This window comes from Cryptococcus neoformans (genome assembly GCF_000091045.1).
Source record: "Cryptococcus neoformans var. neoformans JEC21 chromosome 12 sequence".
Classification (NCBI taxonomy): Eukaryota; Fungi; Basidiomycota; class Tremellomycetes; order Tremellales; family Cryptococcaceae; genus Cryptococcus; species Cryptococcus deneoformans.
Genome location: NC_006681.1, coordinates 278,211 through 298,699, shown reverse-complemented (window position 1 = coordinate 298,699; position 20,489 = coordinate 278,211). Strand labels below are relative to the sequence as shown.

General features: G+C 47.6%; 10 protein-coding genes across 10 annotated transcripts; 7 read left to right on the top strand and 3 right to left on the bottom strand.

Moving 5' to 3' along the window:
• Positions 1 to 325: 325 nt before the first annotated feature.
• On the top strand, positions 326 to 1,283 carry CNL04647 (hypothetical protein). Its single transcript, XM_024658826.1, has 3 exons — positions 326 to 587; positions 663 to 823; positions 889 to 1,283. The coding sequence occupies exons 1-3, from the start codon at positions 434 to 436 to the stop codon at positions 1,093 to 1,095; spliced, it is 522 nt and encodes a 173-aa protein (XP_024514659.1). The 5' UTR covers positions 326 to 433; the 3' UTR covers positions 1,096 to 1,283.
• A 298-nt stretch (positions 1,284 to 1,581) lies between these two features.
• On the top strand, positions 1,582 to 2,345 carry CNL04645 (hypothetical protein). Its single transcript, XM_024658825.1, has 3 exons — positions 1,582 to 1,776; positions 1,826 to 1,989; positions 2,059 to 2,345. The coding sequence occupies exons 1-3, from the start codon at positions 1,620 to 1,622 to the stop codon at positions 2,179 to 2,181; spliced, it is 444 nt and encodes a 147-aa protein (XP_024514658.1). The 5' UTR covers positions 1,582 to 1,619; the 3' UTR covers positions 2,182 to 2,345.
• Positions 2,346 to 2,756: 411 nt separating this feature from the next.
• On the top strand, positions 2,757 to 3,980 carry CNL04643 (hypothetical protein). Its single transcript, XM_024658824.1, has 3 exons — positions 2,757 to 3,156; positions 3,287 to 3,453; positions 3,531 to 3,980. Exons 1-3 carry the CDS (start codon positions 3,003 to 3,005, stop codon positions 3,651 to 3,653), a joined length of 444 nt encoding a protein of 147 aa, XP_024514657.1. The 5' UTR covers positions 2,757 to 3,002; the 3' UTR covers positions 3,654 to 3,980.
• A 207-nt stretch (positions 3,981 to 4,187) lies between these two features.
• Positions 4,188 to 5,761, top strand: CNL04640 (expressed protein). Its single transcript, XM_568218.2, has 4 exons — positions 4,188 to 4,737; positions 4,792 to 4,857; positions 4,905 to 5,363; positions 5,411 to 5,761. Exons 1-4 carry the CDS (start codon positions 4,257 to 4,259, stop codon positions 5,599 to 5,601), a joined length of 1,197 nt encoding a protein of 398 aa, XP_568218.1. The 5' UTR covers positions 4,188 to 4,256; the 3' UTR covers positions 5,602 to 5,761.
• Positions 5,452 to 6,215, bottom strand: CNL04630 (hypothetical protein). The gene is made up of 4 exons (XM_024658156.1): positions 6,054 to 6,215; positions 5,953 to 6,000; positions 5,860 to 5,900; positions 5,452 to 5,794 (listed from the first exon to the last, which is right to left on the bottom strand). The coding sequence occupies exons 1-4, from the start codon at positions 6,143 to 6,145 to the stop codon at positions 5,760 to 5,762; spliced, it is 216 nt and encodes a 71-aa protein (XP_024513831.1). The 5' UTR covers positions 6,146 to 6,215; the 3' UTR covers positions 5,452 to 5,759.
• A 127-nt stretch (positions 6,216 to 6,342) lies between these two features.
• On the top strand, positions 6,343 to 9,581 carry CNL04620 (exoribonuclease II, putative). Its single transcript, XM_568006.2, has 2 exons — positions 6,343 to 6,841; positions 6,890 to 9,581. The coding sequence occupies exons 1-2, from the start codon at positions 6,468 to 6,470 to the stop codon at positions 9,513 to 9,515; spliced, it is 3,000 nt and encodes a 999-aa protein (XP_568006.1). The 5' UTR covers positions 6,343 to 6,467; the 3' UTR covers positions 9,516 to 9,581.
• Positions 9,533 to 10,994, bottom strand: CNL04610 (conserved hypothetical protein). The gene is made up of 7 exons (XM_568215.2): positions 10,810 to 10,994; positions 10,706 to 10,755; positions 10,640 to 10,656; positions 10,297 to 10,571; positions 10,039 to 10,244; positions 9,934 to 9,983; positions 9,533 to 9,887 (listed from the first exon to the last, which is right to left on the bottom strand). The coding sequence occupies exons 1-7, from the start codon at positions 10,858 to 10,860 to the stop codon at positions 9,622 to 9,624; spliced, it is 915 nt and encodes a 304-aa protein (XP_568215.1). The 5' UTR covers positions 10,861 to 10,994; the 3' UTR covers positions 9,533 to 9,621.
• Positions 10,995 to 11,048: 54 nt separating this feature from the next.
• Positions 11,049 to 12,463, bottom strand: CNL04600 (expressed protein). The gene is made up of 5 exons (XM_568214.2): positions 12,199 to 12,463; positions 12,093 to 12,145; positions 11,580 to 12,039; positions 11,439 to 11,532; positions 11,049 to 11,374 (listed from the first exon to the last, which is right to left on the bottom strand). Exons 1-5 carry the CDS (start codon positions 12,382 to 12,384, stop codon positions 11,229 to 11,231), a joined length of 939 nt encoding a protein of 312 aa, XP_568214.1. The 5' UTR covers positions 12,385 to 12,463; the 3' UTR covers positions 11,049 to 11,228.
• A 161-nt stretch (positions 12,464 to 12,624) lies between these two features.
• On the top strand, positions 12,625 to 18,945 carry CNL04590 (conserved hypothetical protein). The gene is made up of 6 exons (XM_024658155.1): positions 12,625 to 13,181; positions 13,231 to 13,266; positions 13,321 to 14,559; positions 14,619 to 16,246; positions 16,298 to 16,809; positions 16,862 to 18,945. The coding sequence occupies exons 1-6, from the start codon at positions 12,795 to 12,797 to the stop codon at positions 18,820 to 18,822; spliced, it is 5,763 nt and encodes a 1,920-aa protein (XP_024513830.1). The 5' UTR covers positions 12,625 to 12,794; the 3' UTR covers positions 18,823 to 18,945.
• An 823-nt stretch (positions 18,946 to 19,768) lies between these two features.
• On the top strand, positions 19,769 to 20,472 carry CNL04580 (expressed protein). Its single transcript, XM_568219.2, has 3 exons — positions 19,769 to 20,023; positions 20,096 to 20,169; positions 20,244 to 20,472. Exons 1-3 carry the CDS (start codon positions 19,876 to 19,878, stop codon positions 20,325 to 20,327), a joined length of 306 nt encoding a protein of 101 aa, XP_568219.2. The 5' UTR covers positions 19,769 to 19,875; the 3' UTR covers positions 20,328 to 20,472.
• The last annotated feature ends 17 nt before the right edge of the window (positions 20,473 to 20,489 follow it).

Below are 20,489 nucleotides of genomic sequence, written 5' to 3'. Positions count from 1 at the left end.
TCAACATCACATTTAAAACCGATACTATACATAAACACCAATCATCACCCACCGTCAGAACGTTGATTGATATCTGTTGCCAAAGCAATATTGTTCTAGGTTTGATTTGGCAGTGGATAGCTACATATACCAAGATTTTCCTCCTTACATCATAAATGCTGCTGCGCAATAATAAAGGACTGTCAAGATTCAAGAAGATGCCGTACGCTTCCTCATTTGATGAACGGAAGTCTCCTACTACCTATCAAACGACGACTCGTTACCGCGTGTTGTGTTCTCTTTGCCCGCTAGCTTCTTGCTTGGGATCAAAGTGCAAAGGTATGGCAAAGCTCATAAATGCATATAGGATATACCAAGAAGGGACTCTCAAGCAGGAATCTCAGTATCATTAGTTCGTAAACGTAGCTGTCCAAACCATAACGAAACCAATTAAATGTTCAGGGCGGCAACCGGCATTTTCTTGATCGGCGCCTTCTTCTTCTTCTTCAGTGGGGTGATTGCGACGGACGAAGATAAACAATGCCTTTCAGCTTGTTCAGATTGGTCAGTGGTGTTAGGCTACTGTAGGGGACAATATAAGGAAACCAGTGAGTGACAAATTAGAAACATGGAGGGTCAGGGTATGATGATGAAAGAAGAACGTCGCTGACCGTTCTGTGCAGCGGTGCAGCAATTCAATTTAACTTACATGAACGACTTTATTGGTTGTCTTTGTGAAGGACAGACTTATGCTGGTACACTGGGGAACGAAACAATCACGGGATCTGCTGGAATCTGCGAGAGCTGCCAGACGACACCTGCACTGATCCAGGAGAATCTTCAGGTAGATAACAGATACTTTTGCTCGCTTCCGTCGCTTGCTGCTCACTGCTTGATTTCTCAACACAGGACTTTCTCCGACTATGCTCAATCCAATCGGCAAATGGTACATCTTTCAATGCTACTATCTTTCGACCTCAGGGGTATGAGACGGCGGAGGATACATCGAAGGATGCGGTGGTTGGAAAAGGTGTCCAGACTTTGGCAAAGGCGACATTGTTATGTTGGATGGGCACACTCTTGATGGCATTCTTCTTTGGCGTCACGGCTTTATAGATGGTGAAAGGGACCCAAGCAATTGATGAACAATGAAAAGGACATCGATAGTATATGGCGATAGAGCTTGAACTGCGTCTTGATTGAACGATATATAATAGATAGATTTGCGATAAGTACGAAGTAGACAGACGTTTTGTTGGGTGCAGCAATGCCACGATCACACTAAGAGTCTGCTGACGTTTTGCTAAGTCCTTGGCTATTTCTCCATTTCAAAATGCACCTTTGTTTGTTATTTCAACGGCATATCCAATGGCCCATCCCTGTTCCTCATTTTCACCCTAAACTCAGCGTTGTCGTCGAAGGATCGAACGAACGAGATCTCAGCTCTTGCTCGATCGCGTTTTCTAGATCTTCCCTCAATCTTCTCATTCAGTGCCAAATGGCCAGCAACCTTCACGGCTGGGCATTCTTCATTGGGCTGCGGTTATATAGGACACAATTAGATGCATGTATGTCACGAAAACGCTGCTTACTACGTAGTACACAAACACCTCAACGCCGCAGACACCGCGCTTCAACGAATGCTCCGTTCACTCATCTGCTTCGTGCCCTTTCTCATAGCCATATTCCTTACTCTTGCGGTATCATTGGCAGACGCTTCACAAGAACAATGTGTGATGGCCTGCACAAATTGGTCTCGTGTGATAGAACACTGCCGATGGGAGTATATAAACCGATGTAAGTAGGCGCTCTTGCATTTGACGATTCAACTGATGTGCAAGAACAGTCAAGCATAACCAACATAATTATAATTACAACAACAAATTCGTTGGCTGTCTTTGCAGAGGGGAAACTGCAGCTGGGAGTATAGGCAACAATACCATCTCTGCATCTGTCGGTGTCTGCTTGAACTGCCATACTACTCCAGGGTTAGTGAAGAGAGATCTGAGAGTAAGCATAATCGTATCAAGTCAGAAGCAAGCGCTGGTGGTGGCTTAACCTGTTTCGGAATCGGTCTAGGATCTCCTCCAATTATGCACCGTGCAGGCACAGAATGGAACAGCAGCCGATGCTTTGCATTACAGGCCTCAAGGTTACCACACGAATATCACTGAACCGCAGCCTTATGAGTATCAATATTAAAGTCATCCATTACTCTTCAAAGTGGCATCAGCAAGACAGCAAAACTATGCCTCCCCATCCTCTACCAGGATGAGCTTGTGCTGCTTTACTGGCCTTTACTACTTTCTAATAAGAAAAGATCATCCTTCATCGTAGTGGGTAAAAGTTGTCATCATGTATCGCCGAGTTTCATAGGTAGTGTGTGGTGAAGAAGTGTTGCTTGCAGTAATCATTCAGTTAGGCACGTCGTATGTTCGTATCATGGGTAATAGAGGAGCTGCGCTGTAATAGAGGTGGCTTCCGCTGGAGATGTCCTGCGCTGCGGCAGCAAAGGCCTGTGTTCGCATCGGAATATGACGGCAAGGCCTTGGCAATGTTCGGTTACACTTTTATCATAGGCCTTGCCGACCTTCTGAGGACCTGTAAATTCCCTTTTGAGAAGACCTCGGCAGCTGCACGAAGGCCTCCCAAAACCGTGTTGTAGACCTGATCAAGATGAAAGAACGATAGGAAAAAGGCGAGGCGGACGGGCCTATTATTTATTTATTTGTCCTTCTGAACGTGCTGGAGAAATTGATGGAAATTTATTTTCGACTGTGCACGCCATTTTTGTCCCACCCTACTTGTTGTTGCCACGGCCTTCTTCGGCATTCCTGCTATACTGCGCTTCGTTATATTATCAATAGATTCCAGTTCTATACATAGCGATTCCTTTTACATCTCATCTGCGCATAATAATTTGTACCCATGTGTCACATTATAATACCACGAACATCCCTCATCATGCGAACATTCTTCTCACCGTATTCCTGCTCGAGCCAACTAATTTCTGCGCCAATAAAATGACCTCCTTAACTCGGCTGCTCACTCTCACTTTCTGGCTGGTTCTTCTCGGCTTAGACATCATCAGAGCTACTGATGCGGACACCTGTATGTCAGCATGCACGGATTGGGCGGTTGTCATGCTGTACTGTCGGTGGGAATATGCTGATAGATGTGAGTACACCCTTGCCAAGAGAATTCTGCAGACAACACAGGAGGCATGATAGATGGATCGCCAAACAGGAAGATCAATTTTTATCCAACAAGTATCAAGCAAATGCTGACCAACCAGCGGTTTTAATAGTCACTACCAACCAGGATGACTACATTTATAACAACCAATTTGTCGCATGCTTGTGCCAAGGGCAAACGGCCAGTACTGCTGCATTGGGCAATTCGACCATTTCTGCATCTGCTTCTACATGCTCAACCTGTGCAACGACACCGAGTCTTATCGTTCAGAACATCAATGTGGGTGTTATCGCGGGAATGAAGGGAATCCCTTCACTGCCAGAGGTCTTTGTACATTTGCTCACTGTCCCTTGTAGGATTTCCTTGACATATGTACTGTCCAAGCTCAGAATGGAACAGCCAGCGGGGCACTGACTTACCGTCCTCAAGTGTACAACACAAATACGACCGATCCCCAGCCTGCAGAATATTACTCATAGGTACATTGGCGTGTGGGACTTGTGGGAAGAGCGTTGATAAAGCAAGGTCGATTGCCGACAAATCCGGACTCTAAAAGGCGGTGTATTTGATGCCCTTCAGTATTCTGCGTATGATAACAGTAGTGCTCAGCGTCATGTAGCAGGAGCATTTGTAGACTATACGCAAGTGATATTGATATGGCGCGAGGGAAAGGATTATCCTAGATGCAGATGAACGATCTTTTTATTTGTGCCTTCCGTGCAGCGTATCAGACTTTGGCGAAGATTTCGCTAGCGTAGGATCGACAGATGAGATCTTGGCCATTCAGGAGATGCAGTCTACTACTGTGGCCATTACAATGTAGAGCCATAACATGAAGTTACGACAAAGGATCTGAAGTTACGACAAAGGATCTCCCTCCCTATGGAAAAGAAGCACAGAAGAGACATCACCGATATCAATTTACCCTTAGACAGCGTGACGGAGATGAGGTCTGGCCGAAGTGATGTTAATCAGAGGGATGAACCTATGTTCACATGCGCTGTGATTCTCGCGTTTTCTTAAATTAATCATTATCGACTCTCAAAAACAGCGTGTGGCTTTTCATCACAGCTAATTAAACGATGAGAGTGGTCAGCTTGTCTCGCATGCTCCCATTTAGCCCAACACTCCCAGAGCTACATCATACAGAAGACCAGCAAGACGTCCTGTTGGAGTGGAAGAAAGCGTCTCTTCCCCGTTTCATTATCCTTATTACAAAATGCTTGATCCCACCTTTACTCGTTTTCGCACTTATACTCACCCTAATTTCCCTCCTTCTGCCTACGGTGAAGCATCATGAGACGACCTTCTTTTCTATTCAACCCATCGGTCACGCAAGAAAAGTCACAGCCGGTAGCCTGCCAGTAAACTCGACATCATCATCATTGTCACCGTTGAGGGCCTCTGCCGTGGCAGCCATCAGGGACATCAAACAGGAGTTGGAGGAAACGAGTCCTGGGAACGACATCGTAAACGCTACCAAAACCATTGTACAGTCAGGGAACGTGAGGCTGGAAGAATGGTTGGGCATCAATGGACCGAGTATCTTCGTTGGAGCTTTACGTGAGGACATTTATTCGACGCAGAAACAATCACTTACACGGTTTTGATCGCTAGGTATCTGCTCAAGGATGAAGGCCAACGAGTCAATTATGTGTACTTCTTCGGGGGAAGCGGCTTATCGTAAGTACGCTTATGATCTGCCTATTTTTGTCTCACTCTGCTTTCAGATGCAGCTTTCTTGCCCCTTTCCCTCGGGAAGGCACTTATTGTTCTCCCACCGTCCCCCTTTTCACCAATACTTCTCTTACTATCTGGGATTCTCACTCTCATATCCGTGCTGATATTTATTGTGGGCCTAATATCGTGGCATCTACCGCGCCTCGCTCTTTTAAGGCAAAAGTCTCATCTTGAAGCTGTACCCCATCGGCCAGATTATCCCAGGGATATTGATTCCGTAAGACCGCTAGTACATGAAGACGGGGCGGATGATAAGGGAAAGAGCGTAGCGAGCTTCAAGTGGGGCAACGGCCCACATCCGGCATTTTTCTGTACGGTCCTGAGCGCTTTGGGGGTAGCAGGGGGTGCGATGATGGAGTTGAGAGACGTGAGTAAGGCGCGGGAACAGTGGGACGATATACAAGCTTGGGAGGTTGGGTTGGAATTCAGGCTGGGAACGTTGACATATTGTAGGTATATTGTTGTGAACAGTGGTCAAAGCTGATCAATCGTTTAGTACTCCCTCTCTTACCTATATGTTTGTTCTTAGTTCTCGTCATCGGTTCCTTGCCATGGGCATGGTCAGTTGCCCAGTCCAAGCATTATATGAACTTCGGTTCTGTCCGAAATATGAGTCCCGTCTCTACAAAACCCGACAGCCTTCAAAACGCACAAACTCCCCAAGCGTCATCTTTCACGGGCAACTAATGATGGCAAACAGATTGTCATCGGTGCAATTTTCGGAAACACCCATGGTCGAGATTGATGGAAAAAAGTCGTGGAGAAATACGTTTGGAGATGGGGTAGCGTCGTGATACAGGAAGCGGTAGATCTGTACAACAATGCATTATCGGACAAGTCGAAATCTAATACTCCATTCGCAAATCTGAACGACGAGGTGCTGGACATGTCATAGCATCAGCATGGCCCTTTTCTTTAACATAACATAAACAGGCGGGAACCTACTGATGAGGGGGTGCAATTGACATAGGTATGTGATAGCCCACCTATAATTTAATCAACTTCATAGAGTTTATTTAGGTCCTTAAATCGACTTACATGAGGTAGCAGCATGTCAGAGTCAGCAGCAAGCTCGTTCGAAGTAATCTATAGAGTGTATCAATGTCGATGTCCTGTAGCGAGTACACCGAGAAGCTCACGTTTGGTTCTTTCCTTTGGGAGTCACAAACCATCCAGCAGCTCCAATGGCCGCAATGACGAAAGCCACAAATACAACGTGAAAGAACGACATGGCGTGTTGAGCAAAAGTGTGGTAGACGTAGAGGACGGTTGACCGAGAGCAGAAGAGAGCTAGCTGGTGGGTGACGCATAAAGGAGCGCTTGAGACTGTCATTAATTAAATAGGCCTTATTTTGGACAGGGAATTTTGTGATTTTATGGGAAAATAAATCAAATGCCCCTTTAAGTTACGATGGCATCAGATTTGTAGACCCAGCAGATATTTCGGCGCGGGCACAAGAAGCAACACTGGAGCGGTTGGCACTGCAAAATTATCAAGGCTTCGAGGCTTCTGTACTAAAATATTTGGTTCTACACTCTTACTGCGAAACAAGATGGCCCTCTTGCCGGCAAGATCAGCGATCTCGTCAAGCTTTGCTCGTAGAGCCTTTGCATCCACCTCTCGCTCATGCGATGCTCGCCGCACCAGAGTAGGCTCTTCGACTAAGCAACCGCAACTGAAGGCCAGAGAGATACTGGACACTCTTGCTGCCGACGCCACGCTCTTGTCCACATCAAGAGCACCGACCAGCTTGAAGTCCGAAAAACCAGCCCGAGTCAAGTTTGAGGTTGCAGAAGGCCAGAGCAATGACCGAAGGGCATATTTTGTCAATGATGTAGATGCTGAGGTAGGGTTGGATTGGGGGTCTATTGAAGGAGACGGGAGTAGTGCTGGATTAGAGATTGGACGCGTAGTAGAATGCCGAAGGTAAGTAATGGTGTCCAGCATAGATATACTTGTACTGATTGTTCGCAGATCCGGTCAGGTCTCCTTGGGCTTAATCCTGGCCTCCATCCTTATAGGCGAACGCCCTCGTTTTCTCCTCCTTCGATCGTCTGGTGAAATCTGGCCAGTGTCAGCCCACGACGTGCAGTTCATTATGCCCATATCTCTCATGCCTCCATCACTTACAGAGGCTTGTTGGTCACCTGAACTACTTCAAGCTTGGGCCCAATCGGAAAGCAGCTCCGGTTTGGCAAGTGAGACAACGTCCACCACTCCAGAGATGATGGAGGCAAGGAGAAAGGTTGCATTGATGCTCAGGAGGGTGCAAAGGGAAACTGAGAGGATGTGCGGCAAACTTCGAGGAGGGACGTTTGACAAAGGTCTCATTGGCGGCGCGGAAGGTGTATGGGAGAAATGGGCGTCGGAAAACGACAGCGAGCGGACGACCATCACCGCTGTAGAGGCCGCGGAGTACATCCTCAACCCTTCAAGCGGAACAGAATCCCAGTCTCCACCTATTCAAATAAAGCCAAATACCTTACCTGCATACGCTGCCCACGTTCTTCTTATGGGACGTCCTGATATGTTTGTCAGCGACGAAGGAGATATGTGGGCTACTGGGACATTTATAGTTCGCAGCAAGGCCGAGAGACAACGAATTGAGCGGGTTCAGCGATGGGTTGAGGCACACAAGTCGAATGGAGACGACGCTGAACCATTGCGTTCATTCGTGGACAGAGCTAAAGCTGTCATTGCTTTATCTGAAAAAATCTACACAGAGACCGAAGGTGACCCTCTTAAACCATATACGAACGGTCTTCCCAGCTGGTCCTCAACGGACCTTGACATGATCTACACCCTCTTCGGTGCTGTCGCCGAAACTCGTTCCACCCAAACGTCGCCCTTCTTGTCTCTCGCCATCGCCATTGCAAGGTTGATCACTCCCGATCCGGAAGAAGTCGTCGACCGAGGAACAATTACCATTTTGTTACAGAAGATGGGTATGATCCTTCCCTGGGACAGCTTGGAGACCTCTAGAGTGGCGGAATCGAACATGAAGGCTCTAGCCAAGGCTTCTACCAGCGGCGATATCAAGGGTGAAGGCGAATTCCTCCAGGGCAATGAATTGGATCATCTAAGAATAGATTACTCTGACCAAAAAGTCTATGTGATTGATGATGCCACTGCATCTGAATTGGATGATGGCATTGCTCTGGAGCGAATATTAAACTCGGAAGACGTTTGGGTCCATGTACACGTGGCTGACCCCACGAGGTATATCCCTCCTGCCCATCCTTTGGCAAAGCGAGCTTCTGTCATGGGATCTTCCCTATATTTGCCCGAAGGAAACTCCCCCTTGTTCCCATCAGACGTGATCATGAGGGAACTATCTCTGGGAGCCAGTGTGCAGAGAGATGAAGGGAGACAAGGTGTAATAACCTTTTCGGCCAGAGTAGGCAAGGATGGCGAAGTTCATGACACGAAGGTCAATTTGGGATGGATCAAGAAGCCTCGGGTAGTCACCTATTCCTCGGTCGACCGAGCTCTCGGACTTACTCCTGTGAAATCATATCGTCCATTTGGCGGTCCACAAAGTTTTGATGAGCCTGTCAAATCTGAGGTAATCTCTTCAGATATTGAAGATTTGCAGAAGCTTTATGAACTAGCCAAGAATATCCGTGCCAAGCGCTATGCCACTGCTGGATTTGATTGGACTTGGCCGTCTTCTTCAGTCCGGATCCTCAATCAACAAGCCCCACCTAACCCTGATGTTTTTGCCCTTCCCAACATACCCTCATGTCCCCAACTTTTCTCTGGCTCTTTATCAGTTGATTACTGCGTCTCGTCTTCTCCCGCAACCCTCACATCCGCGACGATGGTCGCCGAATTCATGATTTTGGCTGGTAGATTGGCGGCGTCCTTCTGCTCAGAGCGCAACATCCCCATGATATACAGAGGCAGTACTGCCCCAAAACCTGTCGCCACGAACTCGACTCTAGATCAATGGCTTTCTCTTCGTATACCTGGTATGGGTATCATCGACCCTTATGTGATGGCGGAACCTGGGTGGTACCGTTCGTCAGCATTTGTCAGTCTCAAACCCTCCGCACACTGGATTATGGGCTTTGATGCCCCTGGCGGAGGTTATGTGCGTGCAACCTCACCCCTGAGAAGATTTGATGATATGCTTGTGCATTGGCAAATCAAGGCTGCGCTTGCGAAAGACCGCGGTGAGACAGGGAAATTGGCCAAAAGCCTTAAGAAGGAGGAAATTGTGACCTTGGCGCAGAGAAGCGACGAAGGATCAAAGCGGGCTAAGAGGGCAGGAGTCAACGCGGAACTATTTTGGAAAACACAGGTGATTAATAAACATTTCCAGTCGCCTAATGGATGGCCAGTCCCAGGGAGATCCGTCAAGGAGGAAGAGGGGCTCGTTGACGTCAGGGGTGAGATGATCGCAAGAATTGCTGGCGTGTCTGAAAGTTCAGTTTTTGGAGAATGGACAACAGTAGCGGTTGAGAGTTTAGGTATCCATGTTGCGAAAATGGAGCATCCTGCTGGGAAATTTTGGAAGATGGGGGAAGAAGTCCGAGTTAGGCTGAAGCGGTCGGAGGGGTGGCCCAATCCTCGTATTACTTTGACGTTAGCAGAATAGCAGGCGGATCAAGACTGATTCTATGATCGCATCACATCTCATACTTCATCACTATGTATAGCATTCAGACAATCTCTGCATTTCCATCACTGTTTCACGTGTTCCATTATCCTTGGAAACCCATTCTTATAGGCGGAGGGGCCGGAGGAGCCTGTCCTGGTGCAGCCACAGGCATTTGATACTGCGCCACAGGGAAGCCAGCAGGTGGCGGGGGTGCATAGCCTGCAGGAGCACCAGGATAACCGGCATATCCCGCGTCAGGTGCAGGTGCTTGGTAAACGGGCATACCAGGCGGGGGCGGCGGGGGATAAGTAGGCATACCTGAAGGGGCTGCGGGAACAGAGTTAACAACCAAAGCGTTGGCATATTGACCTGAGAAGACATCAGTTGAGGCTAGCTGACCAAGATAACTACATACCTTGATACGGAAGTGCTGGACCTCCAGTGGCAGGCAACAGCTGTCTCTTTCTGCAGCGATTGTTTGTCAATGCCTGGATATGTAATTATAAAAACGAATACTCACTTGGCCTGGGCGGCCAACAGCCTCTCCGCTTGGCTACCATGCCTTTCTCCCTTGCCGTCCTTCTTGAATGCGTATTGTGCGGTAATCTGTTTGCCTCCAAAGAATTGTCCGTTCATATTCTCAATCGCCAGATCGGCAGCTTCAAAGTCATTGTAGGCAATGAAGGCATGACCTTTGGACAGACCTGTCGTAGGGTCTCGTGCAATCTGATCGATACGTTAGATAGACTCATTTTACGTGAAAAAGAAAGGAACCAACCTTGGGCTGCTCTGCCAAAGTTCCAAAGGTGCTGAAAGTATCGTACAATGTCTGCTCGTCCACGTTCGGATCCAAATTTCCCACGAAAAGATTGGCCCCAACATCCACCTGCTTCTTATCGTACGATGCTTTGTTGACTCTGATGGGTTTCCCATACAATTTTATCTGGTTCATGATCTTGACAGCATATTCGGCATCTGCTTCAGACATGAATTCACAGAAACCAAATCCTTGATGAGCTTGGGAGATTCTGTCTTTAGGAAGGAAAACGTTGGCTGTTGAACATTAGCTTATATATCTCAGAGGAGCCGGCATCCAGGGAAGAGCAACAAAAAGAACGTACACACTGGGCCCGCTTGTCTTAATGGACGTTAGTGAGATTCAAACGGGAAACCATCATTCAACTCACAACATCAGCTCCCATATTAACGCATCCGTGCATCTTTCATCTAAGTTACCCTACGCACGTAATGGATGAGCGGGCACCTCGTGGGAGCTGATAGATGTGCTTACCAGGTATACCGTGGCTTCTTGATTTCGATCTTGTTCTGGTTTATTTTGCATGGTAGATTTTTCTGAAAATGACGGTTCGGTTTGTAGGTTGAGATGATCTAGATAAGCAGAGCGTTTAAGAAAGAGAAATACGATGTTTCAACACCAGATTGTATAAAGTATGTAGCAAAACTGAATGAACAAACGAATGATCACCAACGAGATGACAGCTGCTTCCCAAAACAAAAACGCAGAAACGGCAGAAGAGAGAGTAATATTGACGGAACCAATTTTCGCGTCTAGGTCACCTACGTACTTAATGCGAGGGTGTACCAACTCTACTCGGTTGTTCTTTATGAACAAGTCTGGTCTATCAAGGAATACAATGCCTATCAACCATTTATGACCTACGTAATTATGCATATTACAATAAAAGGTCGCTAAGTGAAGCGTATGAGGAGGTAGGTCCAAATAAAAACGATCATGACTAGTAGAATAATCCCCAAAGTCAGATACGTTGTGCTTCTGCCTTTCTTAGACACAGTGGAGAGATGTTTTTTGCTTGTTTTGGTGGCCGAAAGGTTCTCTACAAAGTTTCAATAAGTGATATACGCTCCAAGTGGAGGAGATATCACGGGAACAACACCCACTTTCCAAAACATCTTGTGAATTCTGTATCAAATGTTTTTCATTCTCCAGAGAATTTGAAAAATGAATCGCGTTGAGCTTAAGTCGCTGCGACATCTGAAGGGAATTCCATAAGCTCCGACGATGTTAAGCAGATAACTCACATCAGCCAACTGTCCGCTGAGTTCTTCATGGACTTGCACCGCTCCGAGAGCGCTTCCCGGTATCGCATCGCCCAAAAGTTCATCGCGCGCTTCCGATGGTTTAGAACTAGCATCTTCAGAATCATGAATGGGTTTAATAGTCAGCAGTCCAGTCCCCTCGCCGAAGGTGTCTTCACGACTGCGTTTGGCAAGGTAGTCTTCTAACTGTGCGCGACGTCGGCGCACATTCTTTGATGCGGTCTGATTGGATGGTATTGGAAACTGAGTAGTAGTGGTCAGAGGCGGACTTGGAATACGGCTGTCATAAGGAATCGTGGATGAAGGTGACCTGGGTAAAGCTATCAGAGCAGGGTTGAGGCGTGAAGTTGGAAGCGGCGAAGCTAGGCGGGAATGGTACGCTGATTGTATGTGATTAAGGGACTTTTCGAGACCTGACAATGTGGATGTAGTCGAAGAAGTTCTAATTAACAGTCATCAATGGAGTGCCCTGATGTAGCTACCATCTGAACTGACTGTTCATTGCCTTGCTTAAGAGTGTCAAGCAGGACGCGAGCATATAAAACCGTCTGCAGAGTGTTCAGTGCGAGACTCTGGGTTATATATATATAGGTGCACTCACCTCCCAATCCTTTCTAATTATGTAAATGTTCAAATACTCGTCTTCTTCGCTTTCCGCGAGTTTGATCTCCAGAGACTTGACAAGACGAATGAGATTTACGAGGGCATGCTGATTTGAAGCTGCCGCCTCAGCTGCTTTTCTGGTAGTTGGGGTAGGTGTAGAAATTAGATCTTCAGGTTGGGCCATGGCTATGATGATCTACTCCTGGGCCTTGCCGCATAGACTACTGATAGATAGCGAGCACTTTCAGTATAGGGCAGCGTACGTATGGCTCCTGCGCGAATCTCTGATGACAACAACACTCGGTGTGGATTGGGACACCTGTCGCTGCCACGCTCGGAATTAAATCAGGAAAGGAAGTGTTGCTTCGCTCTCGTTCGCGCTCTTAGCTAAAACATATCTCTTCCGGCGCTCTTGATTTCCATACTTTCATCTCCAGAAATCACCTAGACACCCTGTGGTATTTTCTGCCCATATACTACGTGCTGATACGATACTCCTTTTTTTTTCCGCTCTCGAGACAGCCCACAACTCGATCTATGCCTCTTGCGTGACATCAAAACTTAGCCATTCGCGTGAAGTGGAGGTAATTCGCCATGAGCAATGAATCGTCACAATTAGCAGCGTCGTCTCGGTTGCCGACAACTACAAATCAAGTGAAAACAGTCATTACCGATACGCCGTTCGTGTCTACAGCTTTGGAAGAGCGTCGATCTCGAAGTCTTCGTGCTCGACCTTCGTTGTCGAGTCCTTCTATGGGCATCCCGTCTACAACTCATCCAAACGGGCATGCGACTCAGAGCAAAGGCATGGAGGCTATTAGCCAAGGTCTTAGACAAGAGGCTGTGATTGTCAGGCGAGAAAAACGAATTACAGAAAAGGAGAGAGAGCTCAAAGAAGTGGTTGAAAGTCATGATGGGTTGATCCGAGAAAAGTTTCATCTGGAAAGATTCGTGACGCTGTTGGAAGGCTGGAACCCAGAGGTACGTCACTCAACCGAATAATCAGAGGCTCTCTCATTGGTGTATGCAGCAAGCGAAGCTGGATAATTCACCGGTTTTCTTACAGGTAAGCTATTTCGAAAACCATGCGTGGTGACCTGTCTTGCTCATCGTCACAAAGTGGAAGGACAGTAAACACAATCTTCTCAACCTCTTACCTGATGAGCCCGCTATCAGCGCTTCTTCACAAGCAGGCCCTTCGCGGCCGAGGTCTTCCTTGCCGTCTCGCACAACTCGTCGAAAGGCACATGAGCAGTCTGAATTGCTTGCTCATGTGGTAGCTCCTGTCGCGAAACCCCCCGCTTTTGCGCCCTCAACGAAAGGAAAGGAAAGAGTCGGTGACGAACTACATGCAAAGACCAAAGGAAAGGGGAAAGGGCTCGCTGAACAATCTTTGATTCCTTCCCCGGCTGAAGGTGCACTTCACACCAAAGGAGGAAAGAGGAAAGTTGGCGACGTCACTACCGACATGCTTCCACCACCTGTTCCTGATAAAAGGAGTAGAGGTTCTCGGCGGGCCACAATGGGTGCGCCTTTGCCGCAAATCGATCAAAATGAGGAAGTCGGCTTGGATTCGCAGGCTACTCATGGTGGCAAAGCTAAAAGACGAGGACGAATATCATTGCCTGATTTACCTACATCGAAGAAGCTACGGACTGCCAAAAGAGCCAGCGCCGTTTCGAGCGAAAGTGCATCACCGGTGGTTGAAGCGCCTACATTAGAGCGATTAGCTTCTCCATCTCCACTATCGACACCGGTACCTCTCCCAACCTTCGCGCACCTTCCTTTCCCCCCAGCCCCTCATCGTATAAGGAAGAGAATTGTGGGTCCGCGTACCATCCGCTACACGGATCCTTCTCAACGACCTCCTGCTCCCAAATACGGCGGCGATATCACTCCCATAATAGAATCCTACGTTAATATCAACGATACAGGGCCTCCGCCGGAAATGAAAACGCTTGAAGCCCGCGCCAAGAAAGAAGGCTATCTTTTGGCCCGTGTCATGTATCTGAAGAGCCATGGTCGACTCCAACGCTTAGTTGACGAGGAGGATGGATCGAACTTGTTCTCTACTACCACTACATCAAATTCCCATGCCAAGATCATCAGGATACCACCCCGTAAAACTGATTATCATGATACATTGATAGCGCATATGGTCCAGGTTCGTAATGCCATGCTTAATGTGGCAAAATCAAAGCCGGTAACGTGTAAAAAGGTGGCAAGAATGGTCCAGGCGTATTGGGAAAATATTGAAGGCAAGGAAGAAAGAGAACGACTTGCGGAGGAAAAAGAAAGGAGGAGGATGGGGAAAGAGATAATTAAGTCGTTGAGGAAGCGATGGGCGTTGGCAGTCAAGGTGAGGCATCCCAATGTCCCTGTAAAAATGGTTGCTGATCAGCCATATCGTAAATACAGGTCGTGAGGGCTAAGATCCTGGAGGCCCAAAAGCAAGAACAAGATCGCCTCGGCAAAGAGCATCTTCAGAACATCTTGCAGCGAAGTACCGGTCTTCTCGAAGCCCAAATTCAGGGTTCAAATGACAGCGGGGAAGAAGAGGGCGAAGATAGCACATCTGATAACACAGATGATAGCGAGGGGGATGACGAAACTAACACCTTACTACCACTCACCTCTATATCTCCCGAACCTGTAATCGGTGACGATGAGGAAGATGTTGACGTGCATGATGATGATGACGAGCAACAGGGAGAAGAAGATACTTCACATAAGGAAGACGAAAGTGATGCTTCCGACACTGAAAGTGACGAGAACAGTATGTCTGAGCATAATCAGGATCTGCGATTTCTTATATCAGATGATGTCCTCAACGAAGATCCAATGTCGACAGGCCGCTTTGCTGAGGAAGATCGAGGGAGCTCTGACACTGAACAACTTACGGACAATAAGAATGACGGTGAAGAGCCCAAAGAGACGGCGGTACAGGCTGCCTTCGACGGCTCCGATGATGTAAACAGATTAGAGGAGCCACATAATCCAGTGTCATCAACTGCCAACATTGGAAATTTTGCTCTTTTGGAGTCCTCAAGCGCCGAAGTTTCTGATGCCTCGTGTCCTGCGACAATGCCAATCCTTGTCCGTCAGTCCCCTAAAACATGCTCCCAACCACGCACACGCAAAGTCAAATTATCTACCCTTTCGCTTTCATCTGATCCTGATCCTGACATCAACGACCCTGAGTTTAAAGCTCGACTGGAAGATAGTAATCAGGATGATCAGGATGAGGAGCTGGATCTGGAAATGGAAGAGGCAGACAGCGCGGGGAGAGAGAGTGGCGAAGGGAATCGCGATAGCGAAGATGAGGGTCTATTAGCCGATGCGGATCTTCCTATCGAGGTTTTGCTAAGAAGATATGGTTATCCAGTACCTGAAGGTGAGGGTGCAGTCAATGGTGAACCAGAACAGAGCGAAAGCAAGGGGCGCGAACAGGCTGCGCCAACTTCAACTGTTTCTGAGACCCTTCCATCAACAAAACTGAGCTTGGCACAACCGGCGAATCAGACGGACCAGTCTCTCACAGACACAGCTCTTCCTGAGCCTCGCGTGCCTGAGCAGCTAATCATCAGCGGTAAGCGACAGCGTCGAAAGAAGGAGATCTGGACTCCGGACGACTCGGAACCTCAACATTTAGTTGGCAAAAAGAGAATTAAGAAAGTGGAGATCGTGGAAAAGGTAGAGGCTGATGTTCACCAGAATGGGGATGGCCTCGTCATTGTAGAGGAAGAAACAATGGGTGACGAAGATAATGATGACTCAAAGGTGGGGCAGGAAGAGGAAGATGGACACGAATATGACAGTGAAGAGGAATATGATGAAGATGAAGATGAGGAAGAAGAAGGCGCTAAGGAAGATAATGTAGATTGGGATGACCGTCAAGATAAGGAGGGGGATATTGGCCCCCGAGTTCGACAACCCTTCCTGTTGAGAGGAACACTTAGGCCTTATCAACAGGCAGGCTTAGAATGGCTTGCAAGCCTTTGGTCTAACAACATGAACGGGATTCTGGCCGATGAAATGGGCCTTGGGTAAGCGATTATCTTTTTCTTGGCTAAAGAACTTGCTAATCGGTGCATTAGCAAAACTATCCAGACAATCGCTCTTCTAGGTCACCTTGCTTGTGATAAAGGCGTTTGGGGTCAACACCTTATCATCGTTCCTACCTCCGTTATTCTCAATTGGGAGATGGAGTTCAAAAAGTTCCTGCCTGGTATGAAGGTACTCACCTATTACGGAAACCAGAAAGAACGCAAAGAGAAGCGTGTGGGATGGCACACCGAAAATACCTGGCAAGTTTGCATAACGTCATACCAGATTGTCCTTGCGGATCAGCACATCTTCAGAAGAAAAAACTGGTGTTATATGATATTGGACGAAGCGCATAACATCAAGAACTTCAGAAGTCAAAGATGGCAAACACTCTTGGGTTTTAAAGCACAAAGACGACTGCTCCTGACAGGGACACCACTTCAAAATAATCTTATGGAGCTATGGAGTCTTCTTTACTTTCTGATGCCTGGCGGAATTGGAGCAGATGCGACAGCAGTCGTCGGTTTTGCCAATCACAAAGAATTTATGGAATGGTTCTCTAGTAAGCAGTACCCCGAGCAGTTCAGATCATGATGGCTAATGGTTTTCATCAGACCCTATGGACAAAGCCATCGAAACAGGCGATGCCATGGATGAAGAAACCTTGGAAACTGTTGCCAAACTCCATACTCTTCTCAGGCCTTTCATTCTTCGTCGACTCAAATCCGAGGTCGAAACACAACTTCCAGGGAAATTCGAGCATGTCGTCTATTGTCGCCTGTCTAAGCGTCAGCGTTTCCTGTATGATGAGTTCATGTCTCGTGCCTCCACTCACGAGGCACTCACTACCGGGGGTTACCTCGGTGTAATGAATACCCTTATGCAATTGAGAAAGGTATGCAATCACCCCGATCTCTTCGAGATGAGGCCTGTAAAAACGAGTTTTGCTATGGATAACGTGGCAAGGGACTTTGAGCCGAGCGATATCCTCATTAGAAAGCGGCTGTTGGCGGAAGAGGATGAAAGAAGGATCGATGCCCTTGCAATAGGTTTCGGAGTAGCCCATAACGAAGCAATGTCTGGATGGGTAGCTAGAGCAAGACAAACATATGACGCCTCGGACAAACTACCTTATGCTGCCTCGCCATTAAGACGGGGGAAGCTCTCGGCACCGCCACCCAAAGACACTAGGAGTGTAGAACTTTGGCTCAAGTATCGCGTCTGGGCTGAAGAAGAATTTAGTAAAAGACGCTGGGAAAGTATCCGAGCAACTAATCGACAAAGATGCGGGATATCTCCCATCTACGGCTCAACCTTTTTGTCTTTACTTGGCAACCTTCCAAACTTCTTGCTTCCGCAAGACGTTCAATCTCGGCGAGAAGAGACGTTTGCCGATTTTACTCCACCCGCAGCCAAATTCATCACCTCACTGCCCGAAAGAGCCAAGTCTTTAGAGGATGTTATTGACCGCTTTGCTGTCATACCTCCCAATGCAGTCGCCCGTAATCTCGCTACTTATGCTCTTCCCGGATTAGAACCCATTTCCCACCCTGCCCTGACAGATCCAGCCTTCGACACTCTCCATCGATCGTCGGTCAAGCTCCAAATTGCCTTTCCTGACGCCAGTCTTCTTCAGTATGATTGCGGTAAACTGCAAAAACTCTTCGAGATGCTGCGTGACCTCAAATCTGAAGGACATAGGGTGTTGATTTTCACTCAGATGACTCGCGTTCTCGATATCCTCGAAATGTTCCTGTCACACAACGGTCATCGATATCTCCGACTTGATGGCAGCACAAAGATCGAGGACCGACAAGTCTTGACAGAAAGATTCAATTCCGATTCCCGCATCTTCGTATTCATTGCCTCGAGTCGATCCGGTGGGGTAGGCATCAACCTTACAGGTGCAGACACTGTCTTTTTCTACGACTCCGACTGGAATCCCTCAATGGACAGACAATGTATGGATCGGGCGCATCGAATTGGTCAGACAAGGGAAGTCCATATCTATCGCTTTGTCAGCAGTCACACAGTGGAAGAAAACATGTTGAGAAAGGCGGAGCAGAAAAGGCTCTTGGATAAAATGGTCATCCAAGAAGGTGGTTTCAATAATGATTGGTGGGGAAGAGTGGGATGGAAAGATATGTTTGGGGACGTACCAGGCATTACAGATGTCTCAGGGGTTGTGGAGAAAAGTGGGGAGGGTATTATAGACATTCAGGTCGAAGGGACTCCGGTGGCTGAAGATGTAGAGGTTACAAGACCTCGTGCGGGAGAAGAGCGGGAGCTAGCGAGGGCTCTGGCTGAAGTGGAAGATGAGGAGGATGCGCAAGCTGCGCGGATGGCACAGGGTGAAGGCGAGCTAGATCTGCAAGAGTTTGAGGAGGGGCCAAAGGCGGTTGCGAAACGAGTAAGAGTCTTTGAGCCTGAGAACAGCGGTACCCCCGTAACGACAGAGGCTGGGGAAACCGGCGATGTGGTTGAGGAATATGATGACGAGCCCGGCAGCGTAGAAGAGTACATGCTGAAATGGGTGGAAGAGGACTGGGACTATTTTTCGCCCTACAGAGCTTAACGTTCGATATGCAGTACAGTATATCTTTAATGATTACATGCCAAGCGCCCAGTAAAATGCATGATATGAAGAGATAATATTACAACAATCCGCCTTGAATTCCATTGCTCAATGCCTACTATTCAATAGTTATAACCGATGTAACTGATGTGCGGGGTTGTGGTGATCAGGATAGATGATGACCGATGAACGAAAGAGCGCATGAAGAGGCGGAAATAAACTCGTCTTATCAGATCGGACAGTTCGGCTGGTGACTATCATGCGTTTATTTATTACTGCAGTTCGGTGCATCGCTTTTCCTTACAGGGCGGCCCTCTGGTGCCTAAATTATTGTTAGATGAATGAGGCAATCAATGAAGACCGCATGACGGCAGTTATGCACCACAATTCACAAACCCATCGATACGACCGAACCCAATTGGGTTCCTTGGCCAGGACTATTGAACTAAGCTCTTAAAGAAGTGACTTAACATCCCTGCTGCATAATAGAACCCCATACTAGGTTGGGCAATGAGTTTTCTGCGATTGTTCGCGGGCTCCTCTGCAAACCTTTTAGCTCATCACGAAGTAAGCTTTGCCCCTCTGACAGTTATTAGCGGCCCTTGTTAATATGAACCCTATGAGTAATCCTTTTCTTTCTTGCATCCACCAGCTACCCATGTCAATCCAATGAAAACACTAATGAAACCGTGCGGGCATTGAGAGATTGGGAGATGTCTAATAGGGATGCCGAATAAGAACTAAGATGAAGACAGCCAAGAGTGATGAGTTGCACGCAACTTCGTCGCGTGAGGCAGTGTGAGCATTTGCTGGTTGATTTGGGGGTGGTGGCAACAAGTGACGGCTCGGCAAGGTCCGATATAGTACTTGGACTTCATGTGACGTCATGTAAGTTCGTCTTCGTCTTGCATCATCATCATCGTCACTCCAAAATGGAAGCCAATAAGGATAGTCAATATCGTCGAGCTTACTCCGCTCTGACCTCTGACGACAGCAAAACGTTACATTATATAAGGGGTTCTCTTGCCTTAACACTCCCTCTTTCTTTTCTAGATGAAACGACTGCACTTTCTTAATTCTCAAACGAAAAAAACAGTCCAAGCATACAACATGTCCGGAACCCAATCTCCCAGTAGTAACAAGCCTGACCCCATGCTCCCAAAGGATGTCTCTCAAATGACTCAGGCAGATCAACGCCCTGGTAAGTTTTCCACGTTCTGACAAAGCTCTATAATTATAATCATGGGCCAGCAATCGCTAACTAGATTTACAGCTGCTTCTGGAAACAAACCTGGAGCTGCCCCCGGAGAGAAGTCTGAAGGCGGTGTCAGCGGGTCTGCATTCAAGGTCAGTGTCGTATCGCTGTAGTATCTTGTGGTCAGGTGTGTGAAGCGAAAGCTGACTACCCATGAATCCCACAGAGTGCGCAACAGTCGGCTGACAGCTTGTCCGGGGAGGGCGGCAAGTCAAGGAAGGAAGTAGAGACTGGCCCTGGCCCCACATAAAGATGACTTGCGGGGGATATGACGGCAATTTCAGAAGTTAAATAATTACGAGTATACATACCAACACATCATGCAAAGTACAGTATGCAGTTGACACACGACACATCTCCGTTACTTGACCTGTCTGTGTTAACACATTTGCTGCCTTGCTGCAGGATATAC